Genomic DNA, 20,835 nt, shown 5'->3' with positions numbered 1-20,835 from the left:
CACGACACTTCTGCCTATCTTCAAAACCATCAGGAATAGATAACCAAAGGCAAGAAGCTGGACTTCATGGACTAACAATCTAGTCTCTACATTGAACTCTGACTGTCGGAGCATTATAGCTGTGCAAAAGCACACCAGATCACCATTTTTTATTGACACAAACAACCTCTCTACTAATTCCCTCCTCAGACAAGAAAATTGTATTCAAAGGTTCTTCTCTCTTTGGTTAGAACTGAAACACATTCAAAAAGTTATGAAGATGCTGAAATGAAAGTGTAGATAATTCATTAATTGCTCTTTAATATGATTTTAAAGAATAAATCAAAGTTGAACAGAAGATGCATCTACAAAGCTTCCTGCTGAAGTATTCTTCAGATCAAATAGTCAAATAGTTTCAAAAGGTTTTTGACAGCCTTCTTGTTTCCCTGTCAACTATTTGGAGTATCAACTCCCCCACTTCCTCCCTCTTCTACTCTAGTCTTTAATTCCACACAATCTGATCCAGCTTCCTACTTAGAAGTATAATCCTTCCTCCCCACAAAAACGAGCCAACATCTCCCAGGGAGTCAACTCACTCTTACTGAAGCAGAGTCTATGACAGACGTGTTCAAAATGACCTTGAAAAAAAATAATGCCAACGCAAAGGTATATACTAAATAAATATTTGCCTAACAAGTTAGAGCAATTTTCCTTTGAGGGAAAGTAAGAAAAGGAACAAACACACAAAAAATATAGGATTTAAATGCCCTTTCTTGTTCTAGAGCTGACAGCATGTAACATACGAAGACTGCTGAGTGGGAGCAACTCAGCTTGAAGAGTTAAAGCATATCACTGTGTGAAGGCTTTTTAAAATCATGTCCACTGATTTCAATAAATTACTCACTTCCATTTCCAACGTGGGAGTTCTGAAGTGAGGTTAGCACAGTGATGACAGCTGCACACCCAGTCACAGAAGACTGACGTCAAACAGACCATGACAAAAGCTCTGTTATTCAGAGAACAACTAAGGGAACAATGAACTAAGTGAGAAGTGGAAGGTCATGACCAAGATGGCTCACAAACCTTGTAAAACCGCAGATATGGCTATGCAAAGAAACCTAATCCTTTAAAAATAAAATTTTAAAAAAAAAAGGCACTGCACTCGACATACATGAGCTTTACTGTAGGGATTTGGATCTTTGATAGCTGGCAGGTATCGCCGTCTTCCCAGGATGGTCTGCACAAACCCATCTCTTCGGCAGCTCCGCACTGTCTCCCTTAAGAACTTCTGAACCCCTGTGCAGGGAAAGAGAAAGTTTTCTGTAATACAGCTGATGTTCCATATTGACTTCTCACTGGGATCATTGAAAGCTGCCTGGGACACCCAAGCAGCACAGAGGTAATTCTTTAAATTCTTTAAATTTTCAAGAGCCCATCAGTGGACAAAAGCACAGGAACACTCATTCAGCCTATTTGCAGCTCTGCTGCAAAACCTACTCAGACTTTTGAGGTGGAAGGGAGTGCATAGTGTCAGGATATCTGGCTGTGCACAAGGAGATAGGAAGTCCATTCCGCACAGTGCCCAGGTATAGAGGGTCATACATGTATTATTGATAATGGAGAGGTCAGAACTTGGACCAGCACTGGAAAGACAAGTAGTAGGAAGAGAGTAAATTGAAAGCAGAAGTCAGAGCCCTTGATGCCTCAGGCTGCCTGACTTCAGGCTGTGTCACTTCAGATTCCAGGATGAAAGAAACTCACCCACCTGCACTTTGCAAGGGAAGGAGTGAATCCACTGAGTGTTAAAAAGAAACTAAGGTCAAAGAAAGGTGAGAGAGGAAAGAGTTCCTTTCACTAGAAGTTCAGGTAACAACTGTACTAAAGTGGGAAAAGTTAACTTCATACAGGTTCTTTCGAAGTTTACAAAGGATAAAATGTAAAAGGAACTATTAAAAATCAAGACTGATAGCATTAGTCAATTCATTAGGTTTGTAAATTAGCAGGTTAGCCTGGCAATACATATCAAGTGAAAATCCATGAGAAGTGAAGTTACAATATAAGGTACACTGCAAAGTTTGTATGTATGCACATGTACTGAGAGAGAGGAAGCAGAAAGTCATTTCTAATAGTCAGAAAGGAGAGGCTATCCAGAAATCAATGGAGACTAGACTCTTAAAACCATTTCTCAGCATCTGTCTCCTAAAGAAACAAACCCTAAATCTTCAGAACATAATTTTCCAGCTCATTTCCAAGTTCTATGATTAGAGCTAGCTGCCTCTTGCCCCATTTGCCCTCCCCTTCGTTTTCTGATTGCAGCTCTATTCTCACGATAGCTTTCCTAAAAATTAACATGCTTCTTAGAAATGCAACAACGTCTTTTTACAAAACATGGGAGAGCTCCTCTGAGCAGCTGGATAAAAATTTAAGAGTTACATGCAAAACAGTTTACAACTCCATGAAAGCAGAAGGCAAGAGCAGAAAAAAGAAATGGTTATATTTAAAAATTATAAGAAGCATGGTCTAAAGTTGCATTGCATATCATTTGAAGGTGCATGTTTTAATAAGGAAAAGCATGCTTCTTATTCAGAAAGTTGAGCTTTAAAATTACTCTTTAGAGCTTATTCGCTAATTAAAATAACAACAAAATAATTAATGTAATAAGTAAACAACAAAGTCCTAAAGGTGAATGAAACCAGAGAATAGAGTAAAACATTATGAAGTATCAAACTGCTGTGTTCATGCACTGGACATTTTCAAAATTAAAAGCTTTTTCAAGACATAGGATTAGCAGGTTGAGACAAATTTAGGATGTAAAGAGACATGAAGAGAAGGAATTAAAAACAACAACTACCACCACCACCCAGCTCCCAAAATGCCATATCCAAACCTGTGTATCTTGCTTTGAAGGATTCAATGTAATTGGCAGCTTCATTTTCATCAATCCCCATCTGCTCGCCTAAGGATTTTGCTCCTATGCCATAGATGATTCCATAGCAAATCTGCCAGAGGACAGTGTGAAGAGCCGCAACCATACGGTGAGCCATGCAGAGAAAGCAGAGCAAAAACGAAATGTGATTCACTGGAAGACAAGTGTATGGAAACAAGGGCAAGTATTCAAGAAGAGACCACCTTTGAGTCCAAGCCATTCATGCTGCTGTAGCAGGGAGATTGCCGAAACGGAAACCAGTACACTGCTGAAAGCTCAACAAAACAATATTTATTACAAAGAAGTAGCCAACAAAACAAGAAGTCGAGAAACAAGAACGAGAAGGGAAACAAGCCCCTAAGCCAAGCCCCAACTCGCTCAGGGGTTACTTACGAGGTTGTCTTACCAACCCCAGAATGCTTAGAATTCCTCACAGCAGAAGCTGCATCCTCGGAGCATCAGCAGCCTCACAAAATGGCAGGTGTCCCCACCAAGGCAACGTTGTCCTCCATGTGAAGCCTGAAGTTGCTCCCAGCATAAGCTATCTGTTTTTCATACAATTAACCCGTGATATCTACCTGGGCAGGTGCGACCAGCACCGCCCAGCTAGAGGTCTTTGGTCCCTCCCCCCGTTGTGTAAGTGGTGTCCCTTCTGCACACGTGTGTGTACATTGGAATTTCCCTGCGCCTGTGTGCTACACCTTGGGGGGTCTTTTCTAAATGAGTCTGGGGGCTTACTTCATCACCCTCCTCTTCACTTTCTTCTTCAAGTGTCCTTGGAGGGCCGTCAGACAATATTGAGGCCCCAGTTAATCTCAGTTTATACAAGATGCTCCCTTCAAGGACAAAGTTCTCATTTATCAGTGCTTGTTTTCACATAACTTGGCAGGAAAAGAACAGACTCTCACAGGTGGCTGGGCCAAAACACAGACCAAAAATAGCAGTGCCTAATTAAGCACGAATACAGCTGCTTTTCTCCACCCTCATCCCCCAAAACCCTGACAGCTCCAGTTGAAATGCACTGGGAGTGGGAGAACACACAAAGCAACTACTGAACAATCATGGCAGAACTCAAACAAAAAAACATACTATTGTGACTCCACAATGTGTTGAACACTGAACCTTCCTGCCCAGAAAGCTGCTACTGAATTTTTTTCCCTAAAATTACCTGCTTAGCTTGTTGCCTGGTCCTATCTCCAACAGCTTCAGGATCAATCATTTTCCATTCTGCTGCAATGCTCTTAAAGACATCAGTACCGCTGTTCAAGGCTTGAATGAGTCGACAGTCACAAGACAAATGAGCAAGGATCCTCAGTTCAAGTTGAGAGTAATCGGCAGCCAAGATTAAGCCACCTGAAGTCAAGAAGTTATCAGAAATCATTATTTCATAAATTACTCCAATGTTCCATTCAACTTTCCAGCAAGAAGGACTAAACTTGTCCTTCATTTTCTGCTCTGAAAGTTTCCCACAGCAATTTCTATCAGACAAATTGTTGCCTCTTTCCCCAATGCTCAGGCCCGCCTGCTTTATGTCTAGTCCCTACATCTGGAATCCATCAAAACCACATAAACAAGTATCTGTCCAGGTGTCTGAGCCAGCGCAGGCAATGTGAGAACTGACATTTGGATAGGAAGAACATCAGGTAGAGTGCAATTTGTGTATTAAGAGCTGCCTAAGCTAACTCTTAAAAAAACAGGTACCCTTAAAGAGGAAATGAAAGTGTGAACATGTGAATTATAACATTGGAATACTTTCCTCAACTGAAACTCTCTCTTTTACAATCTTGTGAATAATTTTGAAGGCATGCTTTTCCAAGTAGGCTGCTCAGACAGATATGTACTGTTACTAATTTTTAACTCTTCATTACATCTAGGATTTTTTGTTAACTATATACTTAACATTACAGAGCATTACCTGGGAAGGGAACAAAAGCATGCCTCATGCTAACAGAAAATGGTATTCCTCTTTCTTCAAATCTGTCTGCAGTCTGGAACTTTAGCCCATTTGGCAAAATACTGGAACGTTTTCTACATCTGTGGAGACAAAGAATGGTTGCTCTTCACCAATTTCTAAACCACTAAGAGACACATAATCATTTTTGCCACAAAGAATCAGCGAAAACAAGTGAGGCAGTAGCCTTATTCCATTCTTCTGGACAATCCATACCTAAATTTGACCATGGACAGAGACCAGATAAACACCTGAAGGGATTTACTGACTCTGAAAAGATTTAGGGATAGATCTTCCTAGTACATTCAGGATTCAGTTCAGAAATTGGATAATTTCACTCTAAAAGAGGTAAGATGAATGGCCCCAGATCTGTGATAAGCATATTCAAGAAAGAGAGCAAAGGAATCCTACAGGAATCCTAAAAATTCAACACCCACCTTGAGGGCAAAGTTTTCTCTCAAAATCTTTTTCCTATGCAGAATGCAAACACTAGCCCATACCTAGTAGAGACAGAATAATTTCCCCCATAATGTCACTCTCACTATGGCACACACAAGCAAGCCTGTAAAAATAGAGCAGAAGTTGCAGAAGACATGCTCAAAAAAACACTGCACATTTCCTCCCTAAAGACCAAGGAAAAAATTGCCCCAAAGCAACTCAATTTTCTTTTCTAGAAGGCCAGAAGTTTATAGCGTCACCCAGGTGTTCTGCTTCCTCTCAGGGTTTGCTTAACTCTCCTGTCCCACCAAGTCACTTATAGCTGCAGATGGAATTGTATCCATCAGTGCACACCTCTGACACCATTAGTACCACCTAGTCCCACCAGCACGAGTCTACCAGTCCACTGGGTTCCTCCTTACCTTCCTTCCTGGAAGGTAAAAGTCCTTTATAAATCCTTGCTGTTTAGGTCAGGGATCTGAGCAAATTCTTTATCAAAATTAAATGGTATCTCTAAAATCAAGACTAGTTTCAGCAAAGCACAGAAAAGATATCATGCTCTCTTCCCTTGTGCACTTCCTTTTCTTCTTGTATGTTGTCATTTCAGGAATGATAGGGATCAATGAGATGAAAGATGGCATGACAGAAATAAATTTTCAAAAGAAATAAAGGTGAAGGACAATTGCATATTCTGGGTACTGCAGAAAATCACACTGTTCAGCATAGGTTCTCATTTTAGTTAAATGAGTAAGGGCTTTAAACTGTGACCTAATTTAGCTACACTGCTTTGGTCAGAAGCTTCTTACAACAAGAGGAAACAATAGTAATAGTAAGATAATAGACAGTATGAACCAAAGCTTGGAAGGCCTGTTAGACTTAGGCAGCATGACAGTTTCTTTTGTGCTAGCAGTCGTTTCTGTGCCCTTAGGATTGCCCATCTTGCTAACAGAGTGGCTGTTTAACTAAGGAATGCAGGAAAATGTAGGAAAAGTCAGTCTGAGAAACAGACTCTCAAAGTTCAGCAGGCACTGCATTCCTTTGATAGGCTACTGCTCTACAGGGAAGACTCTCAAGAACTCAGCACACTCCCCAGCCATCCTGGAAAGCTGCTGCAAGCCTGAGCACTACAAGAGTTTTATCTCAGAACAACATTTCTGTCTCCATGGCTAGGCCTGGTTCTTCTAAAGAGAGCTGGACAAGATCCTGCTATTCCTGAGCTCTCTTCCCATGACCTACCACACAAGGGTGTTAGACACATGGTGGTGGGAGGCCCCAGACAGAAGAATCAAAAAACTTCTCAAATTTCTCACATCTTGCTGAGGGGAAAAAACTTATAAAAGTCACTCAGGTGACACATACGTGACAAGAACCTGAAGGAAAGAGAAACTGAAAGGGTAGAAAACCACCACCAAGTATGAACCTCAAAGCTCACAAGCTAATTGCTATAAGATTGACCTTGGTATTTCACCAGACTTCCACACAACGGTTTAGGCTTTGGTATGTAATGCTGTCAAAGTAGAATTGTAGAATCATAGAAAATAGGGCATTTGGTTAACAGAAACCAAATTTAGAAATCTTTTTCTGCTACATGACAGCTTTTGCAGGTCAGTACGACAAATGAAATTATTAACAAAGAATGAAAAGAGGGAGTTGCACAGCATAAACCAAATGAACTTTCTTCTACTTCTTCCACAATATCCTATCCTATCTTCCAAGAGTAGCTCTTAGAAAGTCAAATTAGATCCTAACTTCAGTTTAGTTACTTTTCACACTCAGGCTTTCCACCCGACAGCTGGGAGCATAACGTTAACCTCACTGTAGAGGGTTTCATAAAAGAACTTTAAAAAGCAAATGGTTACATGGAACCACATGCTATCAGTATTATTATGTCTTTCATGTATCACTGATTTTTAGGTGTTTATTCCCCTGTACGTGAAACATTGAATAATAAGTCACACACATGACAGCAGCCATAGGTGAAGTCAGGAAAGAGAAATTTGACAACCTGATCACATTAGGATCAGAAGATTAAGCAGAAGCTTTGCCAAGATCCTCCTACCTGCCCCCTAAAACACCACGACAATTAACATTTCCACGGGCTTGGGAGGGTGGGCTTTCTTCAACCACAGTTGGCATTTCAATCTCAAAATCTCTTGGCACATTCTGGATATTTGGCTCTGTGAAGGTTATTCGACCTGAGAAGGAAGACAAGGCAGAACTAAGTAAGGGTCCAAAAGGAGTTTCTCTAACTTAACACAGCTGCACATTCTCTGCATCTCCAAAACAGAAGAGGTAGAAGGGCAGGACAGGACAGGACCACTGAGAAAACTGAAGAAAAGGAAAAATAATTCGGATTTAATGGGCTTGAGATGGTTCCCCATTTCTGTATCACTAATAAGAAACTTCCAAATCCAGAACCTGTTCTGGGGTCAGAGATTTATATGATAATATGTGTAATAAATGAATAATACTGCTCAGAGAATACAAAAGCTATTTTAAAAACACTTAGACTTTTAGGGACAATTCATGTCAAAATGTATTTCAGTATTTTCATCTGGTTGAAGCAGAGCACAGTGCTGATTTCCTATCTTTTTCCCATAGAAAAGCTGTACACACACACAAAAAGAAAAAAATCAGTAAGAAGTGAGGATTTTGCACATATTTCCTCACCTGTAGCTGTATGAGTCTGTGAAACTGGATATATCCTTTCCATTCCCAATGCAGAATTCAATCGCTTTTCCCTCTGTAGTGGAAACACCACTTTAGTAATAGCATTGTTGATCCTCCTCCATTCCAATATCAGCCCTGGCAATGGGTGAAGTGTCTTTAATTTCTCCAAAACATCCTTGTAGGGAGAAAAGGGCACAATTAATCAACTGCCTTTTAAGCTTTATTTATAAAGTTTTTGCAGTTCTGCGGGAAAAAGGGACTCCTTCACCCACAGTGAGCTTCCAGTGTCACTGCCTTAATATTAAATACATATCCTCTCCCCTTATACCACCTACACTTGAGTAACCAAAGCAAGTTTTATTACACATGAGAAGACAACCATTCTCTTTGGAATTCTGCACCCTCATTATCACTCTTAATCTGCACCAACCAATAAACCACCTGAAACAATCAAATAAAAGCATCACTTGCCATAGATACCCTACGTTGTCTCCTCTTGTCCGGTATTAATGCTACTCCTCCATCTTCTTGCATATTTTTCTCCCTGCTCTCTCCTATCTGTACACTAGGAATACAAAATGAAGCCCTTGACCATGCTCCTTGAAATAAAAAGCTGATCACTAGCAATCAAATCCTTTCAGCTTAATCAGAAATATGAAGAGATTAACAAGAATTTCAAAAGACAGTGGCATGTAAACATTTCTAGAAATAACATTTTTCGTATGCAGCAGGCAGCTGCAGCCTCATCCCTCCACATCACAGAAGGAGGAAATCTTCTCTTTGCTTCTTGTTCCCTCTCTGCCACCACCACTGCACTCAACATCTTCACTGCCACTTGAGTTTCACAAATCAATACTTGTGTTCCAAGTACACTGAACAAGGGGAAACTAAGAAAACAACACAGATTAATGAGTCCTGAAAACAGGGAACATATATATCTGCTAATTTCACTTGTCTGGCAAGAGCACCCATTAGCTGCAGCTGCAGGTATTAATGCAGGCCCACAATATTTATCAACTGGTAAGGATGTCAATAGCCTTCACATATATACAAGCTTCTGATATACTAAATTTGATAAACCATCAGATTAGCCATTCTGAAGACAAATTCTCTGAGGCACAAAACACAGACACGATAGTAGCAGGCAGGGAAAACATTGCATTTCATTGACATGGTATTTAAGTACCTCTCAAGCTGATGTCAAAAAATTCTTTTGCTATTGGCTTTACAAAATTATTGTACTATTTTGGTCTTACAGGTTATTTGGGAAATCAGATTCTGCCTGATTTATTCTTATTGAAGCTTGCCATTTATAGCTATGTCCTCACTATACTCAAGCTTTAGGAGAGGAGGAGTTACTAACTCTGCTAACAGACAAAGCAGAATCCAGTTTGAATTTCCAGTAGTAACTGGAGAAGCAACAGATAGTTAAAATCTACTTTCAGATTAGAACCAGACATTACTGTACCTTGGTTGTACTCAACTGCTTGCTTAATCTAATCCTGTTTCCTTTAGCAGTTGCTCTTCTGGTGTAACCCAGAGTTTTTTTGTTCCCTTGAACCTTCACATCTCCATTTTGTGGCAACTTCAGTTCCAGGAACAACACCTGCAAGAGACCAGCATATCAAATCAGTTTCTGCATGCTGCTCCCAGGAGAGAAAAAAAGCAACAGAGCACTTAAACAGCTTGTTCCAACCAAAGGATAGTACAAATGCTTCAGGTAATTAAAAAGCTGATTAAAGATCCCTGCTATCAAAGTCATTCCTCCTCATTTTAATTAACTACAAAATGCAATTTAAAATCTCATTTTCTGAACACTATAAGTTTGAGTTCAGAGGTATGTTTTTAGAAAAGGTAATTAACTCCATCCAATAAGTGAGGTTACTGCTGACAGTCAACTGTAATAAAACGTAATGTCAAGATGACTAAAAGTGGGAAGAACAATGGAGAAAAAACAGAAGTGTTAGCAGAGAGCAGGCTTCAGAGAAACATAAATGGCATGGAGGGAGGTGGTCACAAATGCCTTTTATAGAATAGCTAGAATATTAGATTTTCTTACAAACTGCCAAAAACTGGAAAATTAAGTATACACTCACTTGGTGACAGACAACACAGCTCTTCATTTTTCACTCTGTGTTTCTATGTAGCATCATACACTACTTAGCAGCTATTGTGTTTCATTTCATAGCTGGCAGAAGGGAATAGGAAGTTTCTCTCAGGCATTTATGTAGCACAGAAATTTTACTGACACAAAACTAGAAGGGTAAAGTTCTACTAACCTATACAAGATACTTTACAAGATTCGTAACAAATTTCCACATGAGAAACTTCCACTCTCTGTAGTTCAGAGAACAGCATTTGAGAAAAAACTTCCCTTCCCCTTTTCCATGGAGAAGAGTGAAACTGAAGTCAAGCATTATGTCAGGAGTTCTAACTTAGACTACTGTTACTGAGCAAGACTTCTACATTTGCAACAAAGGAGGAATATTTCTGTGGAACTTCTTTTACTGATGGCTGCTTGCAAATTTTGACTACTTCCATATAAGGTATAGCCCCTTAGCAAGAAACTAGTACATAGGAAAAAAAATGGGGGAAAAAAAGCATGCACAGCAATTATAATCTATTCCAATGACTCCATGTAACCTATATGAAAAAATATATAGTGAAATTCTTCAGGAATAAAAGTATTGCTCATTTACACTGAAATCTGTTCCTTAGACTTTAAAAAAAAATTCAGTTCTATACAGGTTCCTAAAAGTAGACAGTAGTTGATTCAAAACTTTTAAAGGGGTCTTTCCTCCTCTTTCATGCTATATAGGGACAAGGGAAACAATGCAACTTAGTGAGTACAACTATTCTTAAGAGTCAAGACTACATGACATCGCATCATACCTGATGTGCCCAAGACTGGTATTGCAAAAAAGCTTCTCCAGTCCTGAACCACTCATCCAAAATATTCCAAAAGCCATTTAATTGGCAGATAATCTCATGTGGCATGAGAAACCAAGGTCCTACACAAACCACAGGCTTATTTCCATTTGTTTTTTATTTCCACTTCTACCTTCTTTATCTCTGCTAAAGTTGGCAGAATGATCAGTAACAAGCAGGAGAGACACAGCCTCTTGCAGGCAGCAAGCCTCCAAAAGACAAATCTCTGAGCAGAGTTGAGTTTGCGTTTGTCTTTTTTTCTTAAGCAGTCTGCCCAAGAAATTTCTGGTTTTTCTTTAGTTTTAGTCAAAGACCCTTGAGAGTAACTTCTGAGAAAGCTCTCCCCCTTGCACCCTAACCCTCACGTACCTCTGCGATGTCATCAGGGCTGGTCAAGGAGAAGCTGTGGCCTGCCAGCTGATACGCCTTGGTCTCAATCTCGCTCAGTTTAGCTTGCATGACCTGTTTCTGGGTTTCATACGCTGTTGTGCTAAAACCAATGCCATTCAGCTCCAGCAGAGCTAAGCAATAGTGGATGGGCATCTCCACTTTAGAAAATACATCTGTAGTAAGAACAAACCCCAAGAAAAACTTTTATTAAACAGATCAACTGCAGATCAACGGATTCATAAAAAAAAAAAAATGGAGAATGCACAGTTTTTAAAATACTGAATGTCGAGACAGACTGAAATCTTCTACTATAGATTTCACTTGAATACTTTTGTTCATGGAATATTTCACAGTCTTATGACAAAAGTGTTTAACAAAACAGCTTCTGTCATTTTTTGTTCCAAGAAATACACTTCTCTTCGTATATCAACATTTTATAAACCACAGACATGTTTAATGTAAGGCCTTCTAACTTGATACACTTTCATTCCACCATCTACATCTTTTAAAAAGGTTCTAAGGTTTAGTTGTAACAATCATACATGATTTGGTAAGCTTGCAATAAAATACTTTAGTGAAACTGGACCTTAATCTTGGGCTTTGGATATAATTAAGGGGAAAGTATCAATGACCACTGATAAGTATGTGCTTTTGGGGGGCTTTTTTGATGGCTTGTTTATAAACAGCAACAAGCACTCAGCAATTATTAGTGCAAACATACTGGATCATTCATTATGGGATCACAAGAGCTTCATGGACATAACACATACATGGCAAACAATCCTATATTGGAAGGCCAAAGAGCAAGAAATCTCCTTCAGAACACATTTGAGGATTTTAGCAATTGCTTCTGACAAGGAAATGCAAAAACTTTTGAAAAAGTTCATGAGAAACCAGAGACAGACCCATGAGTCCTCTTGGAATGGTCAGGGTACTCATTTGGAAGGTAGGGACCCAACTGATTTAGAGACTTAGAACAGACTCTGCTGGTGTCTTTACTAATGGAACTGGTGGATATTTGGGATATAAAAATTATATTTTAATTTGATTTTTTTTTTACAAAACAGATATATTTCCAAGGGAAGTTCCCTCTTTTGACAAATTAACATTTTGACACAGATTATACTTAGGTAAGAACTTCCAAATCTCCTCTCTTCCACACTGATCATTTAGCCCATGGTAGCACAGCTACCTTTACCCTCCATCTTTGCCCCCAAGTGGAGAAGCTCTCCTCACCTGTCAGATTTTCCTTCTGTAATTCACTACGGAGTTGGTCCATGACATTGAAGACAAGCACAGACTCTATTGCTGCTCTGTACCTCCCAGAATGATCTCTGCTGGCACTGAGCCCCAGGCTCTGCACTCCTTGGCCAGTGCCTACTGCTTCCAGCAGAGGCAGCTCGTTGGGGAGAAAGTTAGTCACCATGTTGTGAAGTGTACGTTCCTTAGAGCCAGAATCGAGCAACCAACATGCAACCTAAAAAAGGGAGACCTCCATGAGACTTTTTTTTCCATTTCAGTTGTAAAACAAGACAAATATTTAGCTGGGGATTAATGCAAGGTTATAGTGCAGATAATTCGTCTTGATTTGGCAGGCAAACTGCAGTTAAAAGTTACATGATTTCAAAGAAAACCTTCAAGAGGGCATAAGTCACCGAAAAGCTTACTTCTCACTCAAAGTTATTTCTGCACATTTGAGAACCTTATCCTTTGTCAACTAAACACATCTTGAAGTGTTGTCCTCGGGTTTTTTTGTCTATTAAAACCTAACACAAAGTGAATAAATATAAAAATCAGGATCAAAACATGCTTAATCTGAAAAATGACTTTGAAAAATCAGAACTTCCCATTAATCTAGAACATGAGCCAAGCTGAGTTCTCCTATTTTTTGCACATCAGCACTAATGCCAAGAATTCTGCGTGGCATATTTTACTCCTGGTAAGCCACATACCTCTAACTGTCTTCAAAGCAATTTCATTTATAGTTATATTTCAATTTGTTGTGTCAAAATAGGATAAAACACAGGGTTCTGCACTGTCTCTGCCATTCAAGCAGAAGGTAAAAACCATATGTGTATATTTATGGGGTTGGGGAGGGTGTGTGTGTATGTATATAATCATTGCATCACTAAAATGAACAAACATGAGTATGACTTCAACTAATACATGGAACAGTGCAGGGAAAGATGTTACTTTTATTACTCTTTAATTTTATTCTAAAACTATGCCTCAATATGAAAAAATCTATGTTTGTACTTGTGTTGAACACATTAGTAACTTACCTGCAGAGTTGAATATTACCATGATGCTATTCAGTCTATGTGTGATGCAAAACTTTAAAAATCAATAGAAATTTCTCTGCTTGTAGAGTTTTTCCTAACATGGACAAGAAGGTGCTTTTACCTCAATCTAGTGTTTCATCTGCGTTACAAATAGTTCCCAAACCTTTTGAAATTACATGCAAACTTTGTTTTCTTTTGAGAAAATAATGGTAGCAAAGTGGTCCATACACATGGCGTGTAAATCTTTTGCTTACCAAGTCTCCTGTTCTCAGAAGCAATAATCTGACCAGAAGCACTTCTGACATTTCAGCCCCAGGCTTCTTATTGGAACAAGAGTTAAGCCCTGTTCACTGAGACAGGGGAGAGATTTATCTTCATCTTCCCCACCCAAGCAAGGTATAAAAGAATAGTGTGTTAATCTCTCACTGTTCCTTTGTTTCTCTTGCAGGTACCATCAAACCCATATAGCAAAGCAAATGTCCTCTAAATACTGTTCAAGATTTCCCACAGGAAGAAAATTTCACTAAACCCTCTGACAAGTGTGCATATTCAAACATAAATATTAGAAGAAAAGTACCAGAAGGTACTCTTATCTTTCCACTAGTGTGTTTAAACTAGTAGTTTTACCCAAGCTAAATTTCTTAATCCTGCAAACCTTTGGGTCCTCAAAACTTCCTTCCAAGGAGATGCCACAAGCCATCAGCAGAGTTTTGTAGTGCTGAATGAAGTCGTACATGATAAGTGATCGCTCCTGCTTGGGCTTCTTCTGCAGATACAGCTGCAGATGATATAGTCTCTCTGTTACAGGCAGGCTTTTGTCCAAAGGTGGTGGTGCCAAACTCATACTGATTTCTAAGGCAGGAAATACAAGCAAAAACCATCTTTTTACCCACTGTGTGATAAGAAAAGCAAGAGAAAAGCTTGTGTGCAATCACCTAAAGCACAAAAACTACAGTTTAAGTATGAACAAATAACAATATGTCTATACTGACATTACATATTTTATCAAACCAGACAAGGCTCCCAAAAGTAATACGTTGTGTCTGTACTAACAAACAAAGGATAGCCAGGAATCAAACCCTAATCACAGGGCCACTTAGCACAGACTGGGCTATGTTCAGCATTCAAGTGTCAGATTTGTTCTGAAGAGCAAAAAATTGGAAGAGATTGAAAGAGAAAAGCAAATAAGATAAAGAGAACATGGGCGTAAGCTAACATTTTAGCCACATGCATGCTCACAGTCCAGTGCCTGAGCCAATTACCTGGCCTTATTACATAGTACAGGTACACCCACGGCAACATGTTCAATGGTGTTTAAATATTTACAACAGCTAAATTACTCCATCACACAACTGAGCTGGGTTCAGAGCACTCACAACACTTCCAAGAACCTATCTGCTGAAGGTACTTTCTTGAAATGCAGTGTCATGTAACCTAGCACAGCCTGTCCACTCACTTACCAGTCTGGTCCTGTATCTGCTGCAAAGAGATATAGTAGGCATCTTTTCCACCCCAGCACACTGCCAGTCCAACTACCACGATGTCTTCATAGCCTTGGACAGGAAACCCATCATCTTTAACTTGCATTTGCTGAGGAGAACTCACTAAAGACATAATTTCAAGTTACAATTATAAAATGGCATTCATAAACAGGATCTTGGAAATGTAAATACATACAGTTGAGCCTAAAACTGAATATTGTTAGTCTCAGTAACGCAAAGGAGCTGAGTGTTAGTAAAGGATGGAGAACTGATGTCAAGCATTTCCTTGATAGGTCCTTGGAGACCGTAAAGAAGTATTAGCCACTTGTTGGTATGTGAGACTATCTGAATATTAACATCTCATTGTGTATCTAATATTGAAATGGTTCTCTGCTGTGCAGTCCTTTTATCACATGCACCATGTCATAAGTTTTTGTATATTATAAAATGAATATTACATTTACCAGTAAACATTACAGATTGTTCAGGGGCTCCACTGAGCTGTGCTACTTCTGTGATTGCTTCTGAACCAAGGTTAAATATTTTCAAATTTGTAAAATGTAAACTTGGTTCAATATAAGCATATGTGAAATTCAGATCAGTCTCTGGATTGTTGCAATATTACTTCATTTTTTCCCCCAAAAGTATTGATATGCTGCAGTTTGCTGCTGCTTTATAAACATAGTCTTCCTTTAAAATGACAAGATTAAGCAGTTAGATTCATTGCTGTCATATTGCCATAACAACAACACTCCTTAACTATCAAAATATATTTTTGACAAACGTGAAATGCTTTTCAGAGTGGAAGGAGGGAATATATTTCTGTCTCAACTCTTGAAGACGTTGCTAGGAAAGGTCAGAATTTGGAAGGGATGCTGAATGAGCGGTTCCACCTGAACATGAGGAAAAACCTATTTACTTTGAGGATGACAGAACATTGGAATAGATTGCCCATAGAGGTTGTGGAGTCTCCTTTCCCAGAGATATTCAAAAGCTGCCTGGACACAATCCTGTGCAACCTGCTCTAGGTGAACTTGCTTTAGAAAGGGGGTTGATCTAGATGATCTCCAGAGGACCCTTCCTATGCCAAACATCATGTGATTCTGTAATATCAGTAATATCAGTAATTTCCCCCCCTTTTGCAAACCCTTTCCTTCTCTACTCCTGCCACCCTACTGTTCACAAAATAATGTGCTGGAACAGGGAACTGACCTTTTTTGAATTTGCCACCAATCGTTGATTTGGGAGACAGAAGACATTTTGTTCTTTCGCATGCCACTGAGATGGAGAATCTGCTTTTTTCCTTCCATTCTGCAACGAAAGTCTGGAAAAGTGCTTTGTTGCTTGCTACATCAATAATAGTGAAACTTTCAGCACTCAAGGGAATAAGAGGAAAAACATCCTGAGACAGCTGCAGTGAAAAGCCTTGGTCTATAGCAGAATCATCTTTTATCTCATCAGTCTCAGTTGGGTCTAGACTCCCAGTACTGACCTGGAGTGTTTTTACCTGCTGCTCTGCATTGCCCTCACTATTCTGTTGTGGCTGAATCATTTGTCCTTCATTCTCGCAGGCGACTTGCCTCTTCCTTGCAGATTTCACAGAAAGAGAAAAAGAACTCTTTGGGAAAAGCTCTTTGGGAGGTGTTGGAGGAATAAACCCATTATTATTATCTGATGGAGGACAGGACGTTCTGCTGCTTCCCTTGAGCTGAAGTGTTATGGCATCTGTTTTCTGAAGATGCAAGTTTTCTGTTTTATTTTCTTTAACCTTGAAAGAGCTTTTGAAATCCTGGCAAGTGGGCAAAGGTTCTGGCTTACAACAGTCAGATTCAAAAACTAGATCTGGTTCTTGATTAACAGTAGGAGAAACTAACTTTCCTTTCAAACAGGAACTTACTGAAACTGGTTCAATGCTTGAGGGACTAGGCCATTTGTCTAACACATCCTGCAATCCTGGGCTTAGTTCAAACGAGCAGTCAGCCCATACCACTGGATGGGGTTTCTTATCTAAAGTTTGCTGGCTTCTCTGGAGCTTTTCACCTTGATCTCCTACTAAATCCTTCGGTCTAGGGTCATTGTTACAAATCACTGGGTTTATTAATCCTGACTGACCCTGAAAGGTAGCAGGAAGATCTTTCAGAAAAGACGGGGAGTTTTCATGACCTAAACCTTCAGCTATTGTATCAGAGGGTGCTAGAGATACATTGTTACACTGTGCAGGATTCTCCTGTTCTTGTTTGCCACTGACATCAAATTTATTCTGAACAGGTCTTAGATTCTGCAAAAGACCATCTGGAGGAAGCAAAGCCTCTTGCTTCTCCACAGGGTCCTTTCTGTCAGCTTCCATGATGCAAACAGCTGAAAGGTCAGTGACATTACTGAAGCTATCATCAAATAGCAAGCTATCACTCATATTTAGGCTTGCTTCAGGGACAGGGTGGCATTCTATTTGTACAATGTGTTCCCTTCCAAAATCGGAGGTTGCTCTATTGAGATCTTTAGACACATTCTCCCCTTTCACAGAATTTTGGGTCTGGTAATCTTGTAGAAAACTGTGTAGCTGTGAGTCAGTCACTGAGAAATCACTTTCTTTAAGGCAAGGTGCAGATTCTATTTCCTTCACTATGGGCTGTAAATTAAGGGCTCCAGACTCCAAAACTTGATTACTGCAGTGCTGAGTTATGTTTTTGGTAATGTTATTTGTTGTGATAAGACTTGATAAGCTCAGTTTCCTAGCTGTTGCAGCCACCCTTTCATCGGTAGCATTCTCAGTCCATAAACTGCTTAGGTTTTTGGAGATTTCCTGCCGTGGTATTGCTGCCAGCTCCGAACCTTCTATTCCCTGCTGTCCTGTGATTCCAGCTGCTATCTCCTGTTTTATTATCATCTCAGTTTGAGTATCCAACTGGAAACTGTCTTCAAAGTCTCTAGAGTCAGAAAACAGATCAGAGGCTGGACCATTCTGAACATCATCTGCATTGCAAACACCTCTGTATTTTCCTAAAAACTCTTTCAGAAAAACCTTGGGATGACTGTTGCCTTTCTGCAATGTTCCAGCTTGTAATATTCCATTGGGCTTTTCACTCCCATGTTTGCCACCATTCTGAACCTGAATATTGCAGATTTTATCCTCACTAGGACAAAAATGTATCCTGCTGTCACAATGGACATGTCCACTTCCAGAGCAGCTCGCAGTCACATTACCATGATCTGTGTCTAAAGCCATCTCCTGCCTATCAATCCTATCCTCAGCACAGCTCACATCTGTTTGAGTTCTATTAATTTTATTCTGCTTATAATCATTATTTTCATTTCTCTGTGTCCTAGCACTACCGGGTATGACTCTACTTCCTATAATATTATGCATCTCCACACTGGTGCGTGGAGTACCCTGCAACATAACAGATGCCTGCAAACGTGCTCTCCCCTTAGGTATGCCTTCATTGCTGGTGGTGGGCTCTGTAAACAATGCTTCCATTTTATCTTTTCTCCCAATCTTTATTTTGTCCATCTGCACAGAATTTGAGACTTCATGAGTTAAAGAATCTGTTTCCATAAATTCCTTATTATTTCGGTTTGAAAAAAAATTATCTGTAGAGATGGTGGGGTGGAAAGCAGGTGGATTTTGTATGTCTATGCTAAGTATATTTGAACCTTCAAGAACTGACCTCCGCAGTTTTGAAGAGGTATTTTTGTTCCTAGTGCGGTTTAAATGCACATCTGTGCTTTTAATCAATCTAGAGGCTGAAGACTTTGTTCTCGATGTTGGTGTTTTTCCTTGTTCAGTAAGATGCTCTGGGATGGCTGCCCTGGAATCTATCTTGGTTTTGATTAGAGAAATTCCTTCCCTGTTTTCATTACCAGTGCATGTATTTGGCAGTTTTTTAGCACTGTACACAATATCACCCCTGCCTTCCTCTGCTCGAGCCTGTTTCTTGCCTGGGACTTCATTCTCACACCTGGAATTTTCTGTGCTACTGCTTAGCCGTCTTTTATATCCCTTTTTAATATTTGATAAGTTTCCAGTCTGCGAACCAAGGCCATTACAATGCTGAACTCTAAACTCTTTTTTGTTTAACACCCTTGAAGACTCAGCAGACTCCTCTCCATCTGACCTACGCAGTCTGTCTTCCAGTTCTGACTCACTGCTGATCATAGAGGATGTATCAGTCTCAAGAAAAGACTCTGGGTTCCACTGCACTCCCATCAGTGCCAAATCCTGCTGCAGAAGTCTCCTGGCTTCCTCCACAATGACAGAAGCTGCTTCTCTTTCAGTCAAGCCTTTCATTCCAGCCATCCAGATGCTGCGCACAGTCCGACGCTCCTCTGCCGATTCTTCATCTTCATCCACAGCCCTACGAACACTATGGGAAAGGTAACAGACAGACGTAAACATTCACGCAAAAAATAACAAACAACAGAAGAAGCTGGTACTATTCTGTTTTGCTCCCATTTCAATGGCTTCACAGCTTCCTTCACAGAAGCACTCTACCTAAAATATAATGCACTTAATGGGAAATAACTTAATTGGAAATAAGTATTTCAGTTTTCTAAATGTGAACGGATGTCAATGAAAGATACTACTGGCTGCATACCCCAGAAGTATTGCCAGGTTTCTGTGTCCAAACATGAACCCTAGAAGTCCCAACTCCCTGCTAGGGCAAAATGCAGGTCTCAATCGATCCTCCTCCATGAACTGTTTTCCAAAGAAAGGAAACTTTAGGAGCATAAACCAGACAATTACTACAGCACAGTCCCACAGGTATTTGATCAAGGAAGCTTGTCACTACATTAACATGAAAATCACAAGAGAATCTCAAAAGATAATCAGTAATAAATCACAAACTACTTTGATCATATGGTGCAGCTGCTTTTCAGAGGCAGCAAAAGCTTACCAGAAAGCATTAACAATTCATCCAGGACCAAGCAATGCATTGAAAAGAGGAATAAGAAGAAAATTTAGGTCTCAAAAACTTAGGCTACAAAAAAAAGATGTTTCTATTAATTTCAAAATAATCACGGAATGACTGTGATCAGTCACAGAGACCTACAAGCTAATTCTAACTAACGTTTGGCACGAAGTCCTAAAGGTTGCCATATTTTACCACAGGTTTCATCTTGTAATCCTTCACCCTAGAAACAAACTCCTTTTATTGACTTCTGGACTTACTGATTTCTCACCTTTTGAATGGCACTGAATTCTTCAGAGCAGCTGCCACATCATCAGGACTGGCTTTAGCAAGATCAGCCACGGTGACAAAGCCAGCGTTGTAAAGTGTCCTGGCACGCTGTGCATTCAGCAGAGATACTCGTACCAGGTCACAAAGCTCCCTATGAACCCCAAAAGTGAGGCGACTCTGGAACTGAGAGAGCAACAGCTCCATGTTGTGCCAGCCCAGTCGATTACAGAAAACTGTTATCATTCCTGGAACACAAAAGTTACATCAGTGTCTTAACTCCAGCTTCAGTTCTACTAAGCTGGATTCACTCCCCACCCCCCAGTCTGAACTGGTACTCACTTTACATTTCCCACCTTCCCATTACTTACAGAAACTAAATCATGCCTATTACAACTATGACTAGGAGCTGATCTTGCAGAACTAGTTTATCAGTGAGGTAAAAATTCTGAATGACACTGTTTTTTCAAAGATGCTAATCTTGAAAGTGTGAAACACATGTACCTCCTGGAACAGGAGTCCTATGAAACAACCACACTGAAAAAAAGGCAATAGAAAAAGCAGTGATGAGAGGCACTAAGAGAAGCCACAGATCTTTAAAGAAGGTCAGCAC

The 20,835-nt window shown here is 39.8% G+C and overlaps 1 protein-coding gene and 1 long non-coding RNA gene across 5 annotated transcripts in view; one reads left to right on the top strand and one right to left on the bottom strand.

Moving 5' to 3' along the window:
* The window catches only part of POLQ (DNA polymerase theta), a 51,147-nt gene that overhangs the window by 5,600 nt on the left and 24,712 nt on the right, over nt 1-20,835 (bottom strand). For 3 of the 4 annotated variants that reach the window (XM_032678928.1, XM_032678929.1, XM_032678931.1), the window contains 13 exons: nt 20,227-20,470; nt 16,258-19,409; nt 15,025-15,168; nt 14,220-14,416; nt 12,519-12,759; nt 11,262-11,455; nt 9,433-9,570; nt 7,965-8,139; nt 7,354-7,489; nt 4,821-4,939; nt 4,074-4,258; nt 2,867-2,978; nt 1,151-1,275 (listed from right to left, as the gene is read on the bottom strand). In XM_032678928.1, the coding sequence (XP_032534819.1) occupies nt 1,151-1,275; nt 2,867-2,978; nt 4,074-4,258; nt 4,821-4,939; nt 7,354-7,489; nt 7,965-8,139; nt 9,433-9,570; nt 11,262-11,455; nt 12,519-12,759; nt 14,220-14,416; nt 15,025-15,168; nt 16,258-19,409; nt 20,227-20,470 (5,162 nt within the window). Of the gene's footprint in view, nt 1-1,150; nt 1,276-2,866; nt 2,979-4,073; nt 4,259-4,820; nt 4,940-7,353; nt 7,490-7,964; nt 8,140-8,435; nt 8,530-9,432; nt 9,571-11,261; nt 11,456-12,518; nt 12,760-14,219; nt 14,417-15,024; nt 15,169-16,257; nt 19,410-20,226; nt 20,471-20,835 lie in introns of those variants that run through there. The other variant, XM_032678930.1, reaches the window with a different exon arrangement.
* On the top strand, nt 12,347-14,140 carry LOC116782375. Its single transcript, XR_004355219.1, has 2 exons — nt 12,347-12,412; nt 14,013-14,140. It is a non-coding gene; the product is annotated as an uncharacterized LOC116782375 (long non-coding RNA).

This window comes from Chiroxiphia lanceolata, chromosome 2 (assembly GCF_009829145.1).
Source record: "Chiroxiphia lanceolata isolate bChiLan1 chromosome 2, bChiLan1.pri, whole genome shotgun sequence".
Classification (NCBI taxonomy): domain Eukaryota; kingdom Metazoa; phylum Chordata; class Aves; order Passeriformes; family Pipridae; genus Chiroxiphia; species Chiroxiphia lanceolata.
This window is presented reverse-complemented; position numbering and strand designations above follow the sequence as displayed.